The sequence below is a fragment of the Populus trichocarpa genome, chromosome 19, assembly GCF_000002775.5.
Source record: "Populus trichocarpa isolate Nisqually-1 chromosome 19, P.trichocarpa_v4.1, whole genome shotgun sequence".
Classification (NCBI taxonomy): domain Eukaryota; kingdom Viridiplantae; phylum Streptophyta; class Magnoliopsida; order Malpighiales; family Salicaceae; genus Populus; species Populus trichocarpa.
The window spans coordinates 1,021,022-1,047,867 of NC_037303.2; the positions used below are offsets into that span (position 1 = coordinate 1,021,022).

Here is a 26,846-nt window from a genome sequence, read left to right on the forward strand (position 1 = left end):
ATTTCGTAGAAATCGAGTAAGCAACGCACTGTTGCTCGTTCTTCGACGGAAGCTGAGTACAAAGCCTTAGCGGATGGCACGGCTGAAGTTATCTGGCTTCAGTACTTGTTAACGGATCTTCAGATTCCGACTGCTTCTGCCCCTATTATCTGGTGTGACAACCTTGGTGCCACGTATTTGTCCGCAAACCCTGTATTTCATGCTCGCACAAAACATATTGAGATTGATTATCATTTTGTCCGAGATAGAGTTGCGAAGAAGGAGATTCAGATTCGTTTTATTTCCTCTCAGGATCAACTTGCCGATGTCTTCACTAAGCCACTTCCTGCTTCTTCGTTTACTGCTTTTAGATTCAAGCTTCGGGTTGATCCTCCACCCTCAGCTTGAGGGGACGTATTATAGAATGTAACTATATAGGAAATATTGTAGTCATATTCTTGTGTGGTAATCTCCACCTTTACTATTGTATATTGCCCTACTCATATATATAGAAAGGGTTGGCTAACTATTAGGTTAAGCCTCCTAATTATTTCTCAACTCAAGGAAAACACAATAATTCCTAAATGACAACACATTCCCTAATATGGTCCATGTGGGATCTTAATTTGTAGTTTTAAACTGTGAAATATGCTTAACATGTTCTTTCATTTCATTGAATTGGAGTTCAAGATTTTTTAGTCGTCAAACCATTTAGTTCATTTATAACTGATTAGAGGAAGCCACAACAATTTTTGTTAGCACCAAAAGTCTCTAATACTGATGCTCTACTTGCCGCCGCCACCCATTCAAACCCATTAATGGTGTCATCCATTTCATTTCTTGATGATGTTAGTGACGGAGGGATGATATTAACGAAATCGCCAAGTACTTTGATGAACTTCAATCAAACTTTATATCAGTCGAAAAACTTAATTAAACAAGTTTAAGTGTTATAAGGATGATTAAGATATTGGTTAACCTCTTACAAAAACTTATAAATCCATTCTGAATTTTTTTTTCTCATTGGTAGATAATCTTAAATTGCATACATTTACACAAAACCCAAAAAAAATACAAAAACATACCAACCGGAAGAAATACATATTCAGGACAAACTCAACTACAAACGATTGAAGCTGCTAGCCAAGGAACAAATCCATAAAACAGTCCTTGTGCATCCCTCTATGTCTTTAAGCGTTCATATCGAACATAACGCCCACCATTTACAACAAAGATGTTCGAATCACCACGTACCCATGAAGAAAATGTATGTGTAAGCAAGAAAGAGCATTTGCAGACATGCGAATCGAAAGGACAAATTTACATGCAGAAAGCATCAACAAAAACTCTAGTCCTAACTATTTTCGCCACGTCCCAAATCCTCAGCCCACACTATTTTGCCTATAAATACAAGGGCCCTTAATCTTGCCATAACACAGTACCATACAAAAGAGTTTCAACAAGCATGTCTTCCTCTACTTTGTTTTCTCTTACACTTTGCTTTCTTGTTCTCTTCAATTGTTGCTTTGCTCAGATAGAGCAAGTGACCTCGCGACATGACCAGCAACAAGCGCGACGACGCAGCTTTCAACAAAGCGAATGCCAACTTCAGAGGATCAATGCCCTCGAGCCTGCTCGGAGGATTAAATCAGAGGCTGGTGTCACTGAAATTTGGGACGAAAATGATGAGCAGTTTCAATGTGCTGGTGTTGCAGTTATCCGCCATACCATTCAGCAGCGAGGCCTCTTGTTGCCTGCATACTCTAATGCCCCTAAGCTTGTCTATGTAGAGCAAGGTATGCATGCGCTTAAATATTCTTTACCATTTCACAGTTACAATTAATTAATATACTTCTGTTGGTGTCAATGTAGGAAGGGGCATTCAGGGAGCTGTTTTCCCAGGCTGTCCAGAGACATTCCAATCATCAGGGCAGTTTTCTCGAGATCAAAGTCAAAGCTCCGAAGACCAGCACCAGAAGGTTCGACAAGTAAGAGAGGGTGATGTAGTTGCCTTGCCTTCGGGAGTTGCTGATTGGTTTTATAACGATGGTGATTCACCTCTCGTTCTTGTTCAACTTCTCGACACAAGCAATCCTGCCAACCAGCTTGATCAGGATTTCAGGGTAAGAATCACAAAAATTCAAGCATGCGATATCATGTAATTAATAAGCAAACAAGGATTACATTATAAGCAAACATTAATGTGCCGTTTCAGAATTTTTTCCTTGCTGGCAACCCACAACGAGAATTGCAAAGCCAAAGAAGCTCATACCAGAGAGACCAGTTTGAAGGTCAACGTGGACGCCAAGACGAAGGTGAAAGTCGGAGACACCAGCAAGACAGACACCGCAATGTCTTCGGCGGCTTCGATGAGAAAATCCTGGCAGAAGCTTTCAACATTGACACCAGACTAGCAAGAAGCATGAGGAACGAAAAAGATAACAGAGGCATCATTGTCCGAGCTGAGCATGAGCTTCAGGTGGTAAGTCCACATCAGAGTCGAGAGGAAGAACGTGAAATTGAATACCGAGGGGGACGAGGTGGTGGATTCAATGGCATAGAGGAAACTTTCTGTACTGCTAGGTTGAAGCACAACATCAATGACCCAGAACGTGCTGATTTCTTTAATCCACGTGCTGGACGGCTCACCACTGTCAACAGCCTCAATCTCCCTATCCTTCGATCTGTCCAGCTTAGTGTTGAGAGAGGTGTACTCTACCCGGTAAGAAAGTCTACGCACTCTTCATCGAAATTTTTTTCTCTTGACATTACAACAATTTATCTTGTTACAAAAACATTTCACAAACTGGGTTCATGTGGATCAGAATTGTGTCATTGGCGATATATATAGTAATCCCTTGTAGTATCACTTGGTCGTGCTATGAGTCCAGGTTTTGGTCAAATATCACATGCTTGCTTAATTTATTGTGAATTTCTTACTAATGTACGTACATTGAATGTGATCATGCATGCACTGTAGAACGCTATGATGTCACCGCATTGGAATATGAATGCACACAGCATAATCTACATCACCAGGGGAAATGGAAGGATTCAGATTGTTGGAGACAATGGACAAACGATATTTGATGGAGAAGTCCGCGAGGGTCAAGTAGTTACAGCACCACAAAGCTTTGCAGTAGTGAAGAAGGCAGGAAGCCAAGGGTTCGAGTGGGTATCATTTAAAACCAACGACAATGCACAAGTTAGTGAATTGGCTGGACGTGTCTCCACCATCCGAGGCTTGCCAGTGGAAGTGGTAGCAAATTCATTCCAGATCTCAAGGGAAGATGCTAGGAGGCTTAAGAACAACAGGGAGGAAGTTAGCGTTTTTAGTCCTTCACAATCTGGAAGGAGTGATGAGATTGCATGAATGCAATTGTAAGCTGAACAAGCAAGAGGCTGTATGTCTAAATCAGTAGAGAATGAAATAAGCCTAAGAGGGCATGTAATGTGGTCTTGTATGGAACCTTGTACTATGCATGTTTTATGCGGGAAATGAAATGTTTGCTTTCTTTTCTTCGATATTTCCTTTCAATGTGAGAGAAGAGGAAGTTCTTCTAGCTACGACGACCACTTCAAGTTTGTATGATAACATTGCCATCATCACTACCAATTAACGATACACACACACACACACACACACACACACACACTGATGCCTTGAGTCAAACATGATAATATTTGCTGCAACAATGATTGATTTAATATCTAAAGTTGCTTATAATTTCTTCGTCTTCTTCTTCCTCCTACCACCATTTTAGCATCTTCTTCTTCCAAGTTCCAAGTCCTTTAGTTTTTTACACTTGGGTTTATTTTCTTATTTTCAAATCCATGATAAAAAGAACTAAATAAATTAAATTAAAATCTCCTCATTTCCTTCTTCTCCATCGTATACTTAATCATTTCATCAATATACTTTAATTAATATCAAAAAATCAATTCGACTTAATAATTTAAATTGTTCAGTGAGATTTTAATATATAATTTATATTGTTTTCTAATATATTCCTTTAATATATTTCTTTAAGTAAAAGTTTTTTAAATTTAAAATTTACATCGGCTCATATTATTTTATAATTAACTGTTATTAAATAAATAGAAATGATGAAATTCAAATCCGTAACTACTTAATTATTAAAATTATAATATTTTATTAAAGAATTAATTTAATATAATAACTTCAACTATTAAATAAAATTCTAAAATATAATTTATAGCAATTAACTATGAATGTCATTCTTTAAAATCCCAAGAGAACCCCAATGAATGATTGCCCAGCGTAGATAACTAGTAGATTTGAATGGGTAATATAGTAAAAAAAAATAATCAAAACACAAAACAGAAAAACTGTCATAGATCACTGATCGCCAGCCATATAGCCCCACCATTGTCAGCCTTCATAGTGAAAGCACCACGCAGAGAATTTCTCTGCAGGCCACTTATCTACGTACTATACAATGTATGCCATTGAATATCTTGAGATAAGCTTGTTCAGAAAATGAATTATTTGAGGTAAGCTCGTGATGTACGTACATGGCAGAGAAACGGGTTATCAAGTACTGAGATCGACATGGTAAAGCAAGTGGTTATCATAACATAATAATCTCACACGCAAGGGCAATAATTTTCCGTAACGTGTAAGCCATAGCTATAATAATAATTGTAAGTTATTTTTTAGAGTATTTTTTATTAAAAGATATATTAAAATAATATTTATTTTTTTAAAAAAATTAAACTTTATCATGTTGTGCTATTTTCTTAGGTAGATGGAGGGTAAACCGACATGTTACGAGTTTATGTGAGGTTTTTTTAAAAATTTATTTAATGCACGCCATTGTAGTAAACTTTCATAATCATGATAAATACCAAGATTAATAATAAATAATTCAACTACCAAAAAGATATCCTTATCCATGAAATAATAAATAATTCAACCATCAAACTTTTTTATATTAAAAATTAAATTTACTTTGATTTTGATATTTTTAATAAAAAATACTAAAACAAATAATATTTTAATTTGACATGGCTTCATACCGCTAAACTCATGATAAGTTCAGTAAATTTATTTTAATTCAATTATATAATTATAAGTATAATGTTTTTTTAAAAAAAATATCCTTTTTTAATTCTTAAATCATAGCTGATTTGGATTAAAAAAAAATTGGGTTTGTTCTATTCGATCAAGTCATTGATACATTGATACATTGCTAAATTTACTGGTTCATACTAAATTAACTCTTACTTAATTTAGAGTGTGTCTAAAAATATGGTAATAGTTGTTTTTTAAAAGATTTTTTATCTGAAAATATATCAAAATAATAAATTATTTTTATTTTTAAAGAATTATTTTTTATATTAGCATATCAAAATAATATGAAAATATAAAAAATCTAAATTTTCATAAAACACTATTTGTAATGTAATTCTAAAAAATCCCATTTATTTTTTAGTTTCAAAAGTATTTTAAAAAAATTAAATTTTTTTATTTTTTGTTTTAAATTAATTTATTTTCAGTATTTTTAGATTATTTTGATATGTTAATATTAAAAATAAAATTTTAAAAATAAAAAAATAATTTTTAGATATTTTTTAAATAAAAATTAAAAAATAGCTGGGAAGCTTTAATTTCAAAACTAGAGCAAACGCCAAGGTAAGCTAGCTGCCATGTTGACTCCCAGAGTCAAGATTAGTCTAATGACAATGACCAAAAGCTCCGCCCAGGGGCCACTAACTAGTTATTACTCAATTCATTTCCATTTTCTGAGTATGCTACGTGTCTGTTCACTTTTGCCTTATGGTTTTTTTTTTTTAAATTAATATTTATTTGATATTTTTAGATCATTTTAATATGTTAATGTCAAAAATAATTTTTTAAAAATAAAAAAAATATTATTTTAATAAATTTATAAATAAAAAACACTTTAAAAAACAACCACAACCACATTATTAATCAATAACGAGTTCTCGAACATTAGACAGTAAAACAGCTACATGTCTGTTTTACTTTTGCCTTATGGTTTATTTCAGGCGCTGAGTTTACAACAAAATGGAGACATAATGGAGCTTGTTGATCCAAGATTAGGGTCTGACTTCAAGAAGAAAGAAGCAGCTAAATTAATTTAATGTGAATATGTAGACTGAAAGAAATATTTGATGCATGTATGATGGTTGATAAAATGTCCAAGTGAGAAGTTGTGAATTGGTAGCATCCAGATACAGTAGCAAGGCCGAATGCTGGTCCCAACAAAAATAATTCTTGGTAACAAATAATAAGGGATCACAGACTTAATCAGATGCATTATCGATAAATTAATTTGGAATGTTGATGTTAGCTTCAACTACCCTCCATGCGATACCTGAGTAATGCTGTACATTGTTTAGCCACTATATTTGGAAACATGGCCAATTACCTAAAAATGCTAATAGCTCGTTCATTTGTAGAAAATAGTTTTAATTTTTTTAAGTGTTTTTTTTATAAAAATTGAATTACTTTTCAATATTGACAGTATCATAGAAAATAAATTAAAATATATATTTTTTTATGAAAAATCGTTTATTAATATTTTTTGAAGTTTATTTAATATATATATATATATAACTATTTAATCACTTAAAATAAAAGAATAAGATATAAAAAGTATAATAATAAAGAAAAGAGTTTATTGTATCACATATTTATGTATAGTTTATTGTATAAAATGAAACTATGCATATAATATAAATACTTTAAATATAATATTATAGACTTGTTAAATATTTCTAAGTAATATTTATTAATATATTTAGTTTTATAATGAAAAATGAGAATCAGAATTTTAAATATATGCTTGTGAGAGTGTTTTAATAAATTATCATTGACTAATTACTTTTGAATTTATTTTGTTAAAAACAAGTTGCTTTGATTCTTTTTTGAAATTTTTTTAGGGTCAATCTAAGGTGACCCTCCCAGTATGTGACTTGGGCTTTGCCTCAAGTCGACTCTCGAGTTGGTAGGGATAAATATAGGTATTTGCAGGTTAGATTTCTTAATATCCATACCATACCCAATATTTATCAGGTAAAAAATTTAAATATTCATACCCTATCCAATATTTATCAAGTAAAAAATTTAGATATTCATAAATAATCTATCAAGTCTCGAGCATCCATATGGTTGTTCATTATCTATTATTACTTATTATTTAATAAAAATATAGTTTATATATATGTATATGAAGTATTTACATATTAAATGATAATATTATACATATTTATGAGTTTTATGCCTGAGATATGAATATATTTTACTGTATTAAAAAAAATCTAAATGTTTGACAATTATAAATATATATTTCAGGTTAATTTTGGGTGAATTTCGGGTTGGGTTTGATAATATCTATACCCTACCCATTATCCATTGAGTACGGTAACCATCTAACAAATACCCACACATTTAGGTCAAGCCGGATTGATATCCATTTGGTTTGAATTAAATCGTCATATCTACAAGTCAGAATTTAAAACTATGATGATAATTACTTTTATTCATGCTTTGACTTAGGTTAAACCTGGTTGACCCTTCAAGCCTTGCCTAGTCAACCCCCAAGTTGGTTTTGAAAACTATGATAATAACTACTTTTATCTTTATATTAACCCAAGTCAACATGAATTGATCCTCCTGACCCGTGACTCAAGCCTTGTTTCGAGTCGACTCCCATGTTGGATTTTAAAATTATGATAACAACTAATTTTATTTTTACATTGACTCAAGTTATCTAGGGTTGATTCTCTTGACCTGTGACTTCGACCTTACATATGGTTGACACCTGAGTCAGGTTTTAAAACTATGAAGATAATTATTTTTATCTTTACATGTCTTAGTTTAATAAAAATATTGAAAGTTTTTTTATAAAAATATTTTAGAAATAAAAAATATTAAATATTGTTTTTTAAAATATATCATCTCTATCTCATATTTTAAAAGTACAAAAATTCATTTTTAAATTATTTTTATATCTTTATCTTTTTTACTTCAACTAAATATACTTTTAGCTTCATTGTTTTTGTTTCAATTATCTTAGCAAAATAACTAAACAATACCTAATAAAACGTTGATATACCATCATTTTAAGAAACTACCAGTCAGTCTCTTCGATGGTTTTGTGGATTCAAAGAATTATAGCCTATCTTTTCTCCATTTCACACACAAATGAATATGTGAACGTAAAATTCGTATTTCTTAGTTCGGATTCTTCCTCTCCAATTTCCCAATGATATTTATTATTATTTTTTGACCTACCAATCTTCCCGTTGACTTTTAGATAAAATGGAAGGGCACAAGTCGTCTAGTACAGACAAGGGTGTATTTTCGTGTGTGCTTGTCTATTTACTAAATATTTGACCTGTACTCGGTACTCTGCAGCAAGTTATATATATATATATATATATATATATATATATATATATATATATATATATTTTAATCTGGATATACAGCTATTTTAACATATTTTTATAAAAAAAAATTCAAAGTGTAAATAAAAAACTTTATCTAGATATCTAATTAAATAAATTGAAAATTATCAATATAAATAAATAAAATAAATCATTAACAATAACTAAAGAAGAAATTAAAAAAATCAAGTGATGAATATAGATTAAAATATTTAATTTTGCAAAATGAAATATTTGTCCGTTTGTATCTACTAAATTTATTTATTAAAATTAACAAAATACAATGCAAGGAAAGGGGAAAAAAATACAATGCAAGGTCGAATATATCAAAAATATTTTTGTAAAATAAATTTTTTTTTTAAAATAAAACTTATCTATATAAAAAAAAGGAAAATAATTCTTAAAAAAATAAATATAAAACAAAACATTTTTTTTAAAAAAAACACCTCTATTCCAAAAAGACTTGTAAACCCCATGACTTAAGCCATGAGATCAAGATAAACCAAAAGAAAATAAATTAAAAATAACCACAAAATCAATCTTTTAAAAAAAAAAATATAGAATGATAAAATCATAAGAGAAAATGAGAAAAAAAGAATCCTTAGTTGTGTCAACTCTTAAGAGCGTGTTTGGCATTGTGGTTGAGGTTGCTTTTCAAATAGCTTTTCGTGCCGAAATGCATTCCAATGATGTTTTTTTATTTTTTAAAAATTATTTTTGACATCAGCACATCAAAACGATCCAAAAAGTACAAACCGCACTCAATTTTAGCAAAAAAAAAAAAATTTAAAATTTGATGAAAGGCAGTTAAAACTCGTGATCCATGTTATCATATCAGAAGCACGACAAATAGAAAAACCACGAAACTCAATCCCCAACAAATCAAACACTGAAGGATGAAACTGGAAAAAAAAATCAAACAAAAAATTGTAATTAAAATAATGAGTGTGAAAATAAAAAAAAATTAATTGGAGGGTTAAATTGAAAAGAAAAAACACTTTAACAAAAGGAAAAAGAAATCAAAAGAGTAAGGGCTAAATTAAAAAAAAAAAACATAAACTTTGATTAAAGGATGAAAACAACAAAACTTTAACAAAAAAAGCAAGAAAAAAAATTAGAAATCAAAAGAATAAGAACCGAAGTAGAAAAAATAACATAAAAAATTGTAATTTAAGGGCCAAGGATGAGAATAAAAAACAAAAAATATAAGGACTAAAATTAAAAAAAATAGAAAAAACATGTAGTTTATCTGGAAGAGAGAGAAAAGAATGAAGAAAGAAAAAAAAAATGATCACCGACAACAAGTTGTTATCACGTGCCGCACCAAGAGAAAATTAAAGGTGGGCAAGGTGGCGATTCCAATAACATGGCAGAACAACAAATTTAGCCACTAGGAGAAGCAACACGAGCCGCCCAAAAAGCACGAGTGTCTCTCACGCGCCCATGCATGAAAACCTGACAACTACGGCCTTTTGATTTAAAAATTAATTATTTATAACAAAAAGTCCAAAACATCCTTCATGATCCTTATATTAATAAAAATACTCATATGAAAAAACATAAACACCCCTGAATACTCGTCTTTTTTTTTTTTTTTTTTGATTCTAAAGGCATAAAAGTTATTTTATAATTTTGTAAAACACATTAAAGCATAAATATTCTTGCCCAGCGGTTCAATTTTTTTTAGTGGAGGGGTAATTTTATTATTCAAAAAAGTTGAAAAGACAGAAATAACTCATTTCAATCATTTAATGATCAATTGATCATTGAAAATGACCATTTCATTCCTTTAATGACCAATTTGTCATTGAAAAAGAATCGAAACCACTCTCCAAATCATTAATTAACTGTCACAATGAATAGTTCTTCGTGTCGGAGTGCACAGTGATCTCCACAGCGTTTTGCCTACACGTTTTATTGTTTCTGTTTAATATATGACAACGTAAGAAACACCTACACCATTCTGACAAGTCAACTATAATAATACATAAAGCTTTCTTCAGGCAGCCTATATATTAACTCTTAAAGTGGACTGCAGACTAAGGAAGATGGCTCCTGCACTCTCTGACATCTTGAGAATCACGTCTAGCTTACTTGTGCTTATGTTACTAATGTTTTGCATGGGAGCAATTAACTTGGAGGCCCAAGTTGGGAGCCTTGCTCCTGATGAAGGTACATATACATATATATTTTTAATTTGGTTCAGATGGGCAGATTCTTTAATGTTTAGAGGAAGACATGCAGTTGTAATGCCTTCTAGCAGGAGTTTTTTTATCTGCAAAGTCCTCACTGCGTCATATTAATTCTGTAACCATGTTACTAATTGCATCTTGCAGTGAGGTTTTAGCAGATTCTGACAATGAAGTTGTTTGCAACTGCTCATTTCCTGGGGGAACGTGCCACGTTGTAGCCATGTATATTTCTTCACTTACCACTCCATGCTTTTGTTTTCAGTTTAAATTTGAGGTACGAAGGATTCTGATGGGGCTAGTTGAAGGAATTAACAAAATACTAAATGTGTGGCTAAGTAGTCACGCTCGTAATATTTTTTTTAATTTTAATTTTCAATAATTTAATATATATTTTTATTTAGTTTTTTAAAAAATTATTTTTTAATATTAGATTATTTTAAAAATTATACTTCATAATTTTCCTCAATTCTTTTTATTAGTTATATATTGATATCATGGATTTAATTTGTTTACTTGATTTCAATATTAAATATGTTGGTAGTGGCATTTTTATTTTTTTATGAATTTATCTTAATTTTATAATTTAAGTTACAGATTTAACAGATTAACCTGGATTTACTTTTTCAATATTTTTGACCTTTTCTAATTTAATATTTTTTTAATTGAGCTTAGTCATTTCTTTATTTAATTTCTATAAGGTTATCTCTTTTTTATTTTACCAAACTACAACTCATTTTTTTTAAAAAAATTTATCCTCCACTATTAGGCTTTTAGAAAATCGAGTTTTGTAGTTTTTTTCAATTTGATTTCTGTTGAGTTATTTTGGTCTAAATGATTTGGATTTTTTTTTCTCGATTTCAATCTTCAGCATTAGATCTATTGAAAATGGAGTTTTGTAATTTTTTTATTTGTTTTTTGTGAAGTTCTTTTGTCTCTTGTTCTAGGTTACAAGTTTAATAGGATAGCCAGAGTTAACTTAGGTTTTTTTTTTTAAATTGATTTTTGTACAATTTCAACCTTCAATATTGGGCTGGTTAGAAATTGATCTTCATATTTTTTTTTAAATTTTTTTTTGTTATCCCGATCTCATGATTCGAGTTATGCGTTTGGAGGTTAACCATGGTTGACATAGATAGCTTTTTTTTATTCTTTTTTTTTTCTATTTTATCCTTTAAAAATATTGGGTTGATTAGTAATTGATCTTTATAATTTATTTTAATTTTTTTTATAAGGTAAACATGATTCTCGGTCACAAACTTGACTAGTTAACTATGATCGATTTAATATGTCATTGTTTTAATATTTAAAAAAAATATCATCCAATATATCACCAAATAAATATTTAGAAAATATGTCATTTAATATGCATTATATTTCAAGTTAAAAAATAAATTTTTTATTAGAAAACATATTAATAATGCTTAAATAATTTTTTATGCTAAAAAAATAATCCGTAGAACCGGAAAATAATACAGTGGAGGACTATTTGTGGTGGATTAAATCTCCTCATAAACCCCATTCGATAGTTGAATTTTATTTTGAGAAATTCAGATGCAATTCATTAGCAGTAAAATTATATAAAATCAAGCTAAACATGTAGTGAATAGCAAAGAAAGGATCTTCAGCGAAGAAAATGGTCCATTTGTCAGAAGTTTAGGCTTAAGAGTCTAAAATCATCCGAAGAAAAGCATTGAGGAGTTCTGTCTTGTATTTTCTTCACATATGATTGTTGATTTGCAATGGTTGAAAGTATTGAGGAGTTGATGGGTCCATGTGTTCTCGCAATGCAGATATCTCAAAAGGCAAGATCTTGACGGTACTCTCCCAAAGGCTATCGAGAAACTACCACACCTTAAACATCTGTAAGCAGTGCTTCAAATTACTACATTTCTACAGATTGAGCACCGTGAATTTGCGTCGTATGATTCGATTTTATTAGAATTCTATCTGCTCTGCAGAGATCTCTGGGCCAACTACCTGAGTGGCAATATACCATCTGAATGGGCTAATACCAAGCTGGAATTATTGTAAGAAAATCCTGGACTCATGTTTTCTAGCCAAGGAATTGCTTACTCATAATTAATAGATTGTATAAACAACAGGTCTATCGGCGTGAATAACTTGACAGGAAAAATTCCTAGCTATCTGGGAAATATTACCACACTTAGATCATTGTATGCATTTTTCTACTAGTCAATTTCTTGTCTTTTTTTTTTTATATTTAAATTTGTTCAATTGTTTAGTCAGGAGTAATCCTGAGAGTTGGCATTTATGCAGGAACATTCAGAACAATATGTTTTCTGGAACTGTTCCCCCTGAGCTTGGAGGCTTGGTTAACCTGGAGAATCTGTCAGTTCATTCAAGCTTTTGCATTAGAAATGAAGTCCTAACTGATTATTGAATGCTAAGTGTTTTTCTCTTTTTGTGATTGCAGAACTCTCAGTGCCAATAATCTCACTGGAGAGTTACCCCAGGCTCTCACTAAGCTGACCGGATTGAAGGAACTGTAGGTTCTCATTTCACATGGTTATTGTGTATCATACTCATTAGTTGCAGTATTTGATATTACAGATGCATCTCTTTACTCTCCAAGTTTCATGATTCTGTGTTTTCCTTTCGGCGAATGCAGAAGGCTTAGCAGCAATAACTTCACTGGAAGAATACCTGATTTTATTCAGAGCTGGAAACAACTTGATACATTGTATGTGCTAGTTTCTACCACAAGCTCCGAATCTCATCACTGAAGCAGAACCTTAATCCCCCTTTAATTTTGTATTAACAGAGAGATCCAAGCTGGTGGTTGTTGGGAAATTCCAGAACTCAAACACACACAAATTTACGTGGTTCGGCAACTTGCTTACTCCACGGAGCTACTGGTTTGTATTAATCAAGCTTAAAAACAATACAAACAACAAAACAAGGAGGAGGAGAAAATCTTCTCTACTCAACTCAAGCTCTCTCTCTCACGTTTTGCTCTCTGTGTTTTCACTCTTCTCTGCGTTCTTCACACACTAGCACAACAGCTCTTCACTGAGCATACATATATATTAAGCTAGGAGTGAAGGGCATAAATCATGCCATGATTTATGCCCACCGTTTGCCTCCACTTGTGCTAAGTGGAGATTAGGTATTCCCACTAAGCACATAGTGGAGGTGGGACATTGCTTGTCTCCAAATAGCTAACAATCTCCCACTTGGAGACAAACAATGAAAAAAATATCTTTTATCCTTGAAGACCAACTGAAGTTTTGCACAACTTCAGTTTGTCAAGTGTAACTCCTTTGGTTAACATGTCAGCTGGATTCTTGCTCCCACAGACCTTTTCTAGCATCAGTTGCTCATCGTCTAGCAATTGTCGGATGAAGTGATATTTGATCTGAATGTGCTTAGTCCTGGAGTGAAATGCTGGATTCTTGGCAAGGAAGATTGCACTCTGACTATCGCTATACAAAGTACCCTTTCCATTCATCTTGCCCAATTCTTTTAGAAAACTCTGCAACCATACGAACTCTTTTGCAGATTCTGAGACTGCAACATATTCAGCTTCTGTTGTTGAAAGAGCGACGATCTTTTGCAAGGTAGAACTCCAGGAAACAGCAGTACCTCCTAGAGTATATACATATCCTGTAGTGCTCTTTCGGCTATCAACATCTCCTGCTAGATCAGCGTCTACAAAACCTTCAAGTTTCAAACCACCAGCTGTGAAGGTAAGACAAGTCTCCGAGGAACCTTTTAAGTACCTCATGATCCATTTTACCGCCTCCCAATGCTGCTTTCCAGGATTGCTCATATATCGGCTTACAACTCCCACTGCATGGGCAATGTCTGGTCTGGTACAGACCATAGCATACATCAAAGAGCCGATAGCTGAAGCGTATGGAATCTTATCCATGTATCCACATTCTAGCTTAGTTTTTGGTGACTGGTCTTTGCTGAGCTTGAAATGATTCCCCAGAGGTGTACTGACTGGTTTAGCATTTTCCATACTAAACCTGCTGAGAACCTTCTTGACATACTCTGTTTGTGAAAGCTTTAGTATGCCTTTGTCTTTATCTCTGATGATTCTCATGCCAAGTATTTGTTTAGCAGCTCCCAGATCCTTCATTTCAAACTGTTTTGACAATTGTTGTTTCAGCTTGTCAATCTCCTCAATGCTGGATCCTGCAATCAACATATCATCCACATATAATAGTAGAATGATGTAGGAGTTGTCAAAATGTTTGACATAGCAACAATGATCAGCCTGGCATCTTGTGTATCCTGAACTACACATGAAGTTGTCAAACTTCTTGTACCACTGTCTTGGAGCTTGCTTCAAACCATATAGGTTTTTCTTTAGCTTGCAGACTTGGTTCTCCTTTCCTTGTATTGCAAACCCCTCTGGTTGTTGCATGTAAATGTCTTCCTCCAATTCACCATGAAGAAATGCTGTTTTTACATCTAATTGTTCAAGATGTAAATTCTCTACTGCTACTATCCCCAGAACAACTCTGATTGTTGTAAGCTTCACAACTGGAGAAAATATCTCAGAGTAGTCAATCCCTTTCTTTTGTTGAAACCCTTTACAACAAGTCTTGCCTTGAACCGTTTGCTTCCCTCATGCTCAGTCTTTACTCTGTAAACCCACTTGTTTTGCAAAGCCTTCTTTCCTTCAGGCAGTGTGGTTAGCTCCCATGTCTTGTTCTTCAGCAACGAACTCATCTCATCCTTCATGGCTAACTCCCACTTGCTTGAGTTTCCATCTTGTAAGGATTCTTCATAACTTAGCGGCTCACCACCATATGTCAATAAAATATAATTCAGTAGAAGTGTGAACCGTTATGGGGGCTTTACAGTCTTTGAAGACCTACGAGCATAAACAATTGGTTCACTTGGCTCCGCATCTTCTTGTGTAGTAGTGGGTACAGATGTGCTTGAATCTTCTTGTAAAGACTCTTGAGTTTTGCTCTGCTCAGTAACATCGGGAAGCCCTTCTAATCTTATGAATTCAGATTTTTGTGAACTTGTATCTGAATCAGCCATATCTGTTTCTACACTTGATCTGTCTTTGTACAAAACTTTCTCATTGAAGATCACATTCCTGCTTCTGATAATCTTTCTTTTCTGATCATCCCAAAACCGAAATCCAAATTCTTCATCTCCATAGCCAATGAAGAAACATTTCTTGGATTTGGCATCTAGCTTGTTGCGAGCATCAGAATCTATATGCACATAGGAAACACACCCAAAGACCTTTAAATGAGAGAGTTGTACCTCTTTTCCTCTCCATACTTCCTCGGGCAATCTGAACTCCAAAGGAACTGATGGTCCACGGTTGATCAAGTAAACTACAGTATGAACTGCATCGGTCCAAAATGTTTGAGGTAACCCATAATGTAACCTCATGCTTCTAGCTCATTCATTGATGGTCCTGTTCATCCGTTCAGCAGTGCCATTTTGTTGCGGTATGCCTGGAACGGTCTTTTCCATTCTGATACCATTAACAACACAATACTCTTTGAAACCTCCATCAATGTATTCTCCTCCATTATCAGATCTCAAGCATTTCAACTTCAAACCTGATTCAGTCTCAACCATAGCCTTCCATTTCTTGAATGTTTCAAACACATCAGATTTATTTTTCAGAAAGTAGACCCATACCTTTCTGCTAAAATCATCAATGAAAGTCACGTAATACCGAGAACCTCCAAGAGATGCTACTGGAGACGGTCCCCATAAATCTATGTGCACCAGTTCTAGCTTTCTTGGTCTTAAGGTCCTGCCAACCTTTAAGAAACTGAGCTTCTTCTGTTTTCCAAGAACACAGCTTTCACAAATGTCTAGATCAACATTTTTAAGCTCTGGCAGCTTTCCCTTCGACTGAAGTATCTTCATCCCTTTTTGACTCATATGGCCGAGTCTACAGTGCCATAGCTGTACTTGATTTTCTGCTTCAGTAGAGGCAATAATGTCTGCAAATCTTGTGGTCATATACAGGGTGCCGGTTTTCTTTCCACGAGCCAAAACCATTGCTCCCTTTGATACCTTCCACATACCTCCAGAAAAAAGGATTGAATGACCACTGTCATCAAGTTGTCCGACTGAGATCAACTTCTTCTTTAGTCCAGGAACATGCCTTACATTTTGCAAGTTCCATGTAGATCCATTCAGTGTCTTGATTTGCACATCTCCTATACCCACAATCTCCATTGGTTGTCCATCGGCCAGATAGACTACACCGTGATCTCCAGCAACATAGTTTTGCATCATCTCATGGTGTGGTGTACAGTGGAATGAAGCACCAGAATCAAGAATCCAATCATCAATTGGACTTTGTACAGCAAGAATCAAAGCGTCTTGCACCTCATCTGTGGTAGCGTTTGCAGAGTCAGCTTCAGGTTTTTTCGGTTTTGTGTAATTCCTCATGAAATGACCAGGTTTGCCACAATTCCAACATTCAACCTGCTTTCTGGGTCCGAACTTGCTTTTACTTCTGTATCTTGATTTTGATCTGCCTCTGGATAAGCCTCTATCCTGTTTCCTCCCTCGAGTGTTAATGTTGAGAGCTGATCCTGAACTTGAACTTTCACCTGAGTCTTTCCTTCGCACTTCTTCAGCTAAAATCAAGTCTCGGATGTCATCATATTTCAGTTTGGATTTTCCAGCTGAGTTGCTCACGGTTGTCCTCATACCTTCCCAACTGCTTGGAAGTGAAGCTAGCAAAATGAGTGCACGAATCTCATCATCAAACTCAATCTCAACAGTTGACAATTGATTTGTGATGGTATTGAAGTTGTTGAGATGTTGTGTAACAGAGGTGCTTTCTGTCATCTTCAAGTTGAACAACTTCTTCATCAGGTGCACTTTATTATTTGTTGAGGGCTTCTCATACATCCCAGACAAGGCTTCCATCAATTTTGCAGTGGATTTTTCTTTTGTAACATTGTGAGCGACTCTTCTCGACAAGGATAACCGGATAATGCCCAAAACCTGTCTATCAAGAATTTGCCAATCTTCTTCTGGCATATTCTCTGGTTTGCTCCCCAATAGAGGAAGATGAAGTTTCTTCCCATATAAATAGTCTTTAATTTGCATTTTCCAATATCCAAAATCAGTTCCATCAAATTTTTCAATTCCCGCGGCCTTTATTTCATCTGCCATTTTTTTAATATGTCTCGGATTTGAATCTGTCAAATCTGACCTTATAGATGTGTCCGGAACGGCCAAAACTATTGGAAACGACACTGAGATCACCCAAATCGGACTTTGGATGGCTCCGATTTTAACAGTCAAAGTTTTAGGTCAACAGACGGTGCAGATGAAGCCGCGTGTCAGGCCAGAATAGTGTCTGCGAAGCACTGAATCTTAACCCAGAGTGATGACGTGGCTTTCTGACGTGTCATCCACGTAAGCACTACAGGGCCCACGTTGATGACATGTCAATAACACGCGTAAATTGTGATGACGTGGCAGGCGATGATGTGTCTGCTGGCTGGACTGATGACGTGGCTGGATGACTGTGCAGAATGGTTGACGTGGCTGCTGACTGGCGATGACGTGCCGGGTCAACCCGGTTCAGTTGCAGGAATTCGGGCGAGGAAGACGCGTGAGGAGCGTGAGGCGCGTTGGTGTGCGTGGGCAGTCCTGGGGTCGGCGCGTTCTGGCACGTGCGGTCATGAAGGACGTCGGTTCTTCGCCGGGTTTTCACCAGAGAATTCTTCTCGTCTTCCTCTACACGATGGTAATGGCAAAAACACGTTTGGAGAACTTTGAGTTTTGAGTTTGGATCAAACACCCTCTTTTTCAAGAAGAAGCTCTGATACCAGTTGTTGGGAAATTCCAGAACTCAAACACACACAAATTTACGTGGTTCGGCAACTTGCCTACTCCACGGAGCTACTGGTTTGTATTAATCAAGCTTAAAAACAATACAAACAACAAAACAAGGAGGAGGAGAAAATCTTCTCTACTCAACTCAAGCTCTCTCTCTCACGTTTTTCTCTCTGTGTTTTCACTCTTCTCTGCGTTCTTCACACACTAGCACAACAGCTCTTCACTGAGCATACATATATATTAAGCTAGGAGTGAAGGGCATAAATCATGCCATGATTTATGCCCACCGTTTGCCTCCACTTGTGCTAAGTGGAGATTAGGTATTCCCACTAAGCACATAGTGGAGGTGGGACATTGCTTGTCTCCAAATAGCTAATAGTGGTTTCACTGGACCCATTCCTTCAAGCATATCTCTCTTGACTAATCTAACTGATCTGTAAGATATTTGTTTTAAATTTATGGTCTCAGTTACAACTTTAATCCTGAACATCTCACATTTATATTGAGCAGAAAAATAAGTAACTTACTAGGAGATGGTTCAGAGTTTCCCAACCTAGAATCTATAGCAGGCATTAAGTATCTGTGAGTTATTCCTGCAGCTGACACTCTCATATCAGGATCATATTTAATTTACAACACAGCATATATATTTAGCTTACATGAAATTAATGTATATTGCAGGCTGCTGAGCAATTGCAACTTTTCAGGAAATTTTTCCATAAATTTGACCAGAATGGCACAACTGAAAATTTTGTAATTTACTCTATTCCTTATACATCATCCATTCTGTCATTCATCTACATGAAGATTGAAGTGTGAATCTCATGGATTCTTAGAGCTGCTGTCTTCAGATTGCAGCTACATTATTATTTGTAAATAACTTTCAAAATGCATTATGAACCGTGGTCTATCCTCTCTTTTTTTTCCCTTCTTTTCGAAAACAGGGATCTCAGTTTCAACAGATTAAATGGTTCTCTTCCAACAAATTATGATGCCCTACAAAGCTTGGAGAAAATGTTAGTATACTATATCATATTACCTTCTGAAATTAATGTTTTCCATATGATAAGCATGGTTAGTAAACCTAGATCGCAAGTTGACCCGGAAAATCTAGGACTCAGAGCCTGGCTAGGGCCGAGATTCCAGTTGAACCATACAAGACATTGAACTGCCAAACCTATTCAACCTAGCCAAACCCTGTCCAAACCCGACCGGGTCAATATCTTGTGAAAAGAATGGAACAAAATTAATTTGTTTTAATAAAATTGTTGACCCGAACTGACCCGATGGCTCAATCCTTTTTTCAAGTTATTCTCATGGTAGAGTACAGCAATTATGATGATAAACTTGTCCTCCAAACAGTCTTTTACAATGATAGCCTTGGACAAATGTTCAACCAAATGACAATTCTTACTTTCTGCATAGGTATCTTACATGGAACATGTTTACAGGGCCCATCCCAGATTGGTTCAACCAAAGAAGCTATCGCTAGTATGTTTTTTCTCTCAATTTTTTTTTTTTTTTTGAGATTTTAGTTTGTAATATATATATTTTATCCATTAACTTTAGGTTTCCCTTATCCTATAACAGATGCGTGCTGTAGGTTTAATAATATGTCCTAGTCTTTGAAGAGCTATACTGATGAGAAGCAGATAACAGTTTATCCTTCCCAGTTTTCAGATAGTTTTCAGTGCATGAATGATCATACTATCTCCAAGGTTTCATTTGATTAGTGTCCTAAGATAGAAGAGACAAATATATTAGCAACAAAAATGTGTTTGTTGCAGTGACACATATGAAGATATAAAAATAAATCTATCTCCGAGACAACTGTGGATTGAATTTCTAACTTTTAAGAACAGGAAATACACGTCTCTCCTGTCCCAACTATCTCCATCGCTTCTATCTTGAGATAATAACCAAAAGCTACCCAACTGCAATATCTTCCAAGTGTCTGTCTATAACATGTGCGTGCAATTTTCTAAAAATTTCAGAAATACTGTCTGAATGTTTAAGGAATCTATCTTTGTGTTCAGTGAACTCGATCTTTCATACAACAATTTTACTTCGGAAGCAAAATGTAGAGATACACTGTAAGATTGATTTCATTTTCCTTGCCTTACCTTTGATTTTGAAAGTCTGCTACATTTTACATCACCATTCACTTCATAACCTGCAAAACTTTACTCTTCTGTTGGTTTGCCAGAAATCTGTTCAAAAGTACTCGGGGAGGGAACTATTCGTAAGCTTCAACTTTGATAAATATCTAAAACGTAGATCATTTTATTTTCTTCTCTGTCATTTATAAACTAATGATTCTCTCTTGCCAATCTTTCCAGGAAACCTGTTGAGTGCCTGAGTGCTTGTTCAGAAGGTACTCTTAATTTGTAAAGCTATCCACTTCTACATTTCACCTGGAATTAGACAGAAAAATGATGCAGGAACAACCTGTTAGCCTAGACTATAAATTTATCCCTTTATTCATTGGATCATAGAATCTCAGTCATTCACCTGTGGTAAGAAATCGAATCTAAGACATCCAACTGGTTTAGGAATAAACTACTAGCTTATCCCAAAAGCCTAGAATAATGTTGGCGGACAAATTTATTCCTATAGTTGTAGCTGATAGTGTCTCAGTCATAAATCCAAAGGTCCTTTTATGTTTGGGCCACACCATCGTAGACCCCTGACACAGCCGTCACATCATGGGTGCCACCACGGTATCCACTCCAAGAGGAAAAAGATGCTCCTGCATCACAAAATCTTAATTTGTTTATGTGTTTGATTGTTTCTGTTCTGTTTTCTGCGATTTAATCTCTTTATCTGACAGTTTTATCCTAACATTTCTTGTGTTACAATTTGCTTAATCATATCGGTGGCCACGAACATTTTTATTTCTATGTATAGAGCGATATTCAGTGCACATTAATTGTGGGGGACCAGAAGCCACCATTGGAAACACCATCTACGAAGCAGATGATGAGCCAGGAGGTGCAGCAAAATATGCGTTCAAAAGAGAGGATTGGCAAACAAGTACCTCAGGACATTTCTGGGATGTTCCTGCTTCATTGGATAACTACATAGCACAAAACAAGTCCATGCTCAGAATGGACAACTCTGTATTGTACACAAATGCACGCCTCACGCCTTTGTCTCTCACATACCACGTTCCCTGTCTGGTAAATGGGAATTACACAATCAAGCTGCACTTTGCAGAGATAGTAATGAGGGATAACAGATCCTACTACAGTCTAGGAAGACCGATATTTGATGTTTATATTCAGGTATCTATTAATTAAAAGATCATAGATTCATTCCTTATGCAATCGGTGACAGCTTAATTGAAGAATTGTTCTCGCAGGACATTGTTGTGCTGAAGGATTTTGATATAGTTAAGGCAGCGGGAGGGGTGGATGAGGTATACATTCATAATTATACAGCAAATGTAACCAATGGAGCTTTAGAGATCCGCCTTCATTGGGCTGGGAAAGGAACAACAATGTCTCCCAAGAAAGGAATATATGGTCCTCTAATATCAGCCATTGATGTGGAATCTGGTAGGTTGACATATAATGGAATGGCATAATAATGAAGGAATAATTATTACTGTGATCTGACAATACTTGCTGTTGCTGCAATTCTATTTCTGCCTAGACTTCAAGCCACCTGATAAAGGCAGGAGGAAGAGATTCATTGTCGCTGGAGCTGTGGTTTTGCCATTATTCCTCATTATCATACTTCTATCCACTCTCTGGTGGAAAGGTTATTTGAGAGGAAGGAAATCGAGGGATCGAGGTACAGTTGATACATTTATTTGATTCTGCAAATTCTAGTGAGGAATCCACTCACTGTAATAACACGGCAATAAGCAAGTTTCTTCATCTTATTTGCTGTATGTCTATCCATGAATGCATACATTTGTCACAGAATTATCTCAATCCAAAGGTTTAAGTCGTTTGGCAAAGCTCAAGGAATGGTTTTATATTACTCTTTAAGAATGGTTTTTTCAATGGGAATTAGCAATCTGTGTTCTTCCTTTGATAAATCATTCATGCTGAACATCTAATAATACATATATCTTTGTTCATTGGGCAGAACTTGTTGGGTTAGATCTGCTAACTGGTATCTTCACCTTCAGACAAATCAAAGCCGCAACGAATGACTTTGATCCAGTAAACAAACTTGGAGAAGGTGGTTTTGGCTGCGTCTACAAAGTATAGTACAGATTTTTGTTTTCATTCAGCTACTTATCTACTATATTATTTCTTTTTTTCTTATCAAATCAGCACGGAATGGCCATGTGAACTTATTTTCTTTGTCTAAAATTATTCTCATATTGCAGGGAGTACTATCAGATGGCACTCAGATTGCGGTTAAGCAGCTTTCAGCGAAATCGAAACAGGGGAATCGTGAGTTTGTGAACGAAATTGGCATGATTTCTGCTTTGCAACACCCAAATCTTGTTAGATTGTATGGATGTTGCATTGAGGGGAAGCAATTGTTGCTGGTATATGAATACATGGAAAACAATAGCCTTGCGCATGTTTTGTTCGGTAGGCCTCTGATCACTTCCCCATAGTATCTTATGTAAAGTAATGGGAAAGAAAACAAGTTCTTTTAATGGCATACAAATGGAATTAGTGAAGAAGAAATTGATGGGTTGGGTTATGCATGATGATTACAGGGACAAAGGAAATCCAGGCAACGAAGCTAGATTGGCGTACAAGGCAGAGGATATGTGTAAGTATAGCGAAAGGTCTGGTTTTCCTGCATGAGGAGTCGACACTCAAAATTGTTCATAGGGACATAAAAGGTACCAATATCCTTCTTGACAAGGACATGAACACCAAGATATCTGATTTTGGAATGGCCAAGCTTGATGACGAGGTTTCTGATATTAACACGGGGTTTATTGAACACATGAAAAATCCTGAAAAGAAGACAGTAAGGAAAACACACAAGTATTGTCATTTATCTAAGATAGCTTTTAGTCTTAAAGAGTATGATGCTGTAACTGGGCTGAAGTGCCGATGGAAGGGGCTAGCTTCAAAATATGTGGTAGGCAGGCATCTAGGGTTCAAATCACACACTGCAGGGTTCTCATGGATCAGGGTCTCCCTATCTATGGCTGTGTTCCTCTAAATGAATACACTATTCACATTATCATCCAGGGTTCGAAATCCTGTTTAGGCTGCAAGAAATATAATTTTGCCTATCGAAAACAAAAACAAACAATAGACATTTAGCATTTTTTACATGTTTTATTGAAGCAAACTAGTAAAATGTCTCTGAGTTATTCTTTCTGTGCAGGGGATACATGGCACCGGAATATGCATTATATGGTTACTTAACTTACAAGGCAGATGTATACAGCTTTGGTGTTGTAGCATTGGAAATTGTTTCTGGGATGAACAACGTCAAATTTAGGAGGGATGAGAATTTTGTATGCCTTCTAGATTGGGTAAGTTATGCCCATTTAGTCTCTTAATTGTCTGTTCATGTTTACTCTTAGTCAGCTATATATCTAGTTTTTTTTTTTTTTTGGTTATTTCAGGTTCTATATTTAAAAACAAATGGGGACATAATGGAGATGGTTGATCCAAGATTGGGGTCTGAATTCAACAAGAAAGAAGTGGTTAGAATGATCAATGTAGCCCTGCTATGCACAAATCAGTCTCCAGCACTTAGACCTACAATGTCTACAGTAGTGAGCATGCTTGAAGGAAAAACTGATGTCGAGGAACTGGTCATGGTTCCAAGCACATTGGGTGATCCATCAGGGTATGCTATGGCCTTACATAACAAGTTTGCTCAATCTTCTGTCAATGGAAGTTTAAGGGAAACTCCGTCCCTCGTGAAGTCATCAGAGGGACCATGGACTGCTTCTTCCTCTTCATCGGCCCAGGATCTTTATCCAATTAGTAAAAGCTGATGTCACGAACCACAAATTTTTTATCATGAAAAATCCTGAATAAGAAACAGATTGCTATTATCTTTTATTCATGTTTCCTGGTATGACTCATTACTCATTAATCAGTACTCTCATTAATCAGTACTTATTATTGCTAGTGTATATATCCTATAGTTAATGGAGTGATTATATGTGATATTGACATTATTTATGCAAAAATATATATTTTTATTTATAATAATAATTATTTAAGTTTGATTAATGAACCTAGGGTAAATATAAATTTTTTGAAACATGAATGCTTTATAAATAAAATTATAAAGTAGTTATAATTATGAGTATTTCTATTATTTCTAAAAGTTCATGGTCAAAGTTGTGGATACTGATATACATTATGTTATTTTTTTAATAAAATAAATAATAATTATATAAAAAAACCCGGTTACTAAAAAGTTAAGTTAAACATAATTGGATTCATCCTTAACAATTATTCCCATGGAAAGTCAATCCAATTTGGTGACAAGTCCCCATATCAAATCCTTCATAACAAGCAATTGCAAAGATTTCTTGAAAGTCTTGATTATATTTTATACTTCTACCTTAATCTCAGCCATATTTGCAAGCCTTTTACATGATAGACTCAAGAAAAATCATCTACCTTAGTCTATCCGACACATTTCCATTGTTGCAAACCTTTACATCCTTTGCCACATAGCAAGCTATTTTAAGTATTTTCGATTCTGATATTGAATGTATCAAAGAAAATTCAAATTCCCACATGAAAAACTCATGTCAAATCTTTTGAAAATTGTTTTATGAAAAATATTACTAAAAATTGTTTTGTTTTGGAAATTATTTTGAGGAGTTTTTGAAATCACCGCCTCATTGTTTTGGGAAAACGGTTTGAAGAGGAGCATTTGGATTTGATGAAACTACCACCTCTTTGGATTTTGAAAGATTTGGATCTGTTGATTTGTAAAGCTCAAGGTTACTCGTCTTGATCAATTAAAGGTTCTGCCTTTGGAAACCCAAAAGTTAAATGGCATGATCTACCGTACTTGGGATTTGGAAGAAAAAAGAAAAGAAAAGAAAGAAGTGAAAGCTACCGTACTTGGGTTGTGTCACGTTGGTGTAGAAAATGGCATGATCTCTCCCAGCTAACCAAGCGACTGAACAGGTTAATGGATTTCCTTTACATGATCTCTCCATTACATTTCCATCCAATTCATCCTTTTTCACTTTCCACACTCCCAGATAACTGGACGATACATGCACCAAAATTAGTGGTCCTGATCGAGAGCCAAAAGTGGAGGTTAATGTTCGCTTAATATTCCAAAAGGTACGTAAGAGGTTAATGTTTTGTTGCAGTTTCTATCTTTAGATTTCTTTTAGGGCATGTTTGTTTCCTGGAATTCACTTTCCGGAAAATCACTTTTCAAACTTTCCTGTGTTTGTTTGCCATTAGAAAAATTGATCAACGGAAAACACTTTCCAGTCAAAGGAAAATTTGGCTTGGTTTTCAGGAAAGTGTTTTCCTGGAAAATTTGGGCGGAAAACACTTTCCGGAAGTTGTGAAAAAATTAGAAATGTTATTATTTGCTAATTATATCAAATTTGATCCTCAAACTTTTGATTGTTATATATAATTTGTTTTGAATATTTATTTTTCAATTCCATCTCTTAAAATTTAATTTTTATATTAATTTTGGTCCTTATTTTTATAATTGCTATTTGCTTTTTCATTATCATTTTTTTATTGAAATTTTTTATCTATCAAATTTGGTCCTCATTCTTTTGATTGTTACTTATTTTATTTGAAATAATTTATGAAATGTTAATTATTATTATTTTAATTTTATTATTTTAATTTTTTAGATTTGATCTCTATTATTTTGATTATTATTTATTTTATTTGAGATAATTTATGAAATTATATTTTTTTTCAATTTCATTCTCATTCAACTTTTTAATTTGTAAGATTTGTTCCTTATTATTTTAATAAACTTGAGAAAAATAAAACATTAATAAGTTATTTTCCAGCTCATTTTCCATGACATAACCAAACACTGGAAAGTGTTTTCCAACTTATTTTCCATTACACTACCAAACATCAGAAAATACTTTCCCGGAATTCACTTTCCCCGAAATTCACTTTCCAAAATGAAACTACTTTTCAGCAAACACACGGGAGAATTCCCAACTTTTAATATATAGTAGTGAAAAGAGGACACAGGGGCACCCAGAAAATTATCAAAGATTGGTTGAGGAAGTTCAAAAATACAAAGATTAAAATTTGACAGTATATTTTTGACTGATGAATGCTCTATTGATAAAGAAAATTCAGTTTGAGAAAGAAAAATTTAAAATTAGATGTTTAAGGAACCAATTAGAATTTGTATAAAGTCTAATTGAATTTACGAAGGGTTTAATTGCAAGAAAATTTGATTTTTTTAAGTCAATTTAGGCTTTAATTGGAAAAAATTAAAGTTTAGGGGTCGCATCATAATTTTTAA

At 34.3% G+C, this 26,846-nt stretch overlaps 2 protein-coding genes across 2 annotated transcripts; both read left to right on the forward strand.

The window, feature by feature from the left end:
• Window positions 1–1,444: 1,444 nt before the first annotated feature.
• Window positions 1,445–3,469, forward strand: LOC18108020 (legumin B). The gene is made up of 4 exons (XM_006370867.3): window positions 1,445–1,775; window positions 1,852–2,102; window positions 2,195–2,701; window positions 2,960–3,469. Exons 1-4 carry the CDS (start codon window positions 1,445–1,447, stop codon window positions 3,350–3,352), a joined length of 1,482 nt encoding a protein of 493 aa, XP_006370929.2. The 3' UTR covers window positions 3,353–3,469.
• A 6,997-nt stretch (window positions 3,470–10,466) lies between these two features.
• LOC18108024 (probable LRR receptor-like serine/threonine-protein kinase At1g07650) lies at window positions 10,467–24,421 on the forward strand. Its single transcript, XM_052449658.1, has 22 exons — window positions 10,467–10,590; window positions 10,769–10,832; window positions 12,401–12,472; window positions 12,569–12,637; window positions 12,713–12,784; window positions 12,888–12,959; window positions 13,045–13,116; window positions 13,240–13,311; window positions 13,393–13,406; window positions 18,115–18,346; window positions 19,848–19,913; window positions 20,459–20,515; window positions 20,629–20,664; window positions 20,762–20,796; window positions 21,330–21,706; window positions 21,784–21,979; window positions 22,077–22,217; window positions 22,518–22,636; window positions 22,765–22,975; window positions 23,107–23,480; window positions 23,704–23,883; window positions 23,977–24,421. Exons 1-22 carry the CDS (start codon window positions 10,467–10,469, stop codon window positions 24,352–24,354), a joined length of 3,033 nt encoding a protein of 1,010 aa, XP_052305618.1. The 3' UTR covers window positions 24,355–24,421.
• Window positions 24,422–26,846: the final 2,425 nt, after the last annotated feature.

Coding starts and splice junctions, on each gene's coding strand:
- LOC18108020 (XM_006370867.3), top strand. CDS start 1,445: ATGTCTTCCTCTACTTTGTTTTCTCTTACACTTTGCTTTCTTGTTCTC. Junction 2,103..2,194: donor AGCTTGATCAGGATTTCAGG/GTAAGAATCACA, acceptor GTGCCGTTTCAG/AATTTTTTCCTTGCTGGCAA. Junction 2,702..2,959: donor AGAGAGGTGTACTCTACCCG/GTAAGAAAGTCT, acceptor CATGCACTGTAG/AACGCTATGATGTCACCGCA.
- LOC18108024 (XM_052449658.1), top strand. CDS start 10,467: ATGGCTCCTGCACTCTCTGACATCTTGAGAATCACGTCTAGCTTACTT. Junction 19,914..20,458: donor AACCAAAGAAGCTATCGCTA/GTATGTTTTTTC, acceptor CTTTGTGTTCAG/TGAACTCGATCTTTCATACA. Junction 20,797..21,329: donor CCTGAGTGCTTGTTCAGAAG/GTACTCTTAATT, acceptor TTCTATGTATAG/AGCGATATTCAGTGCACATT.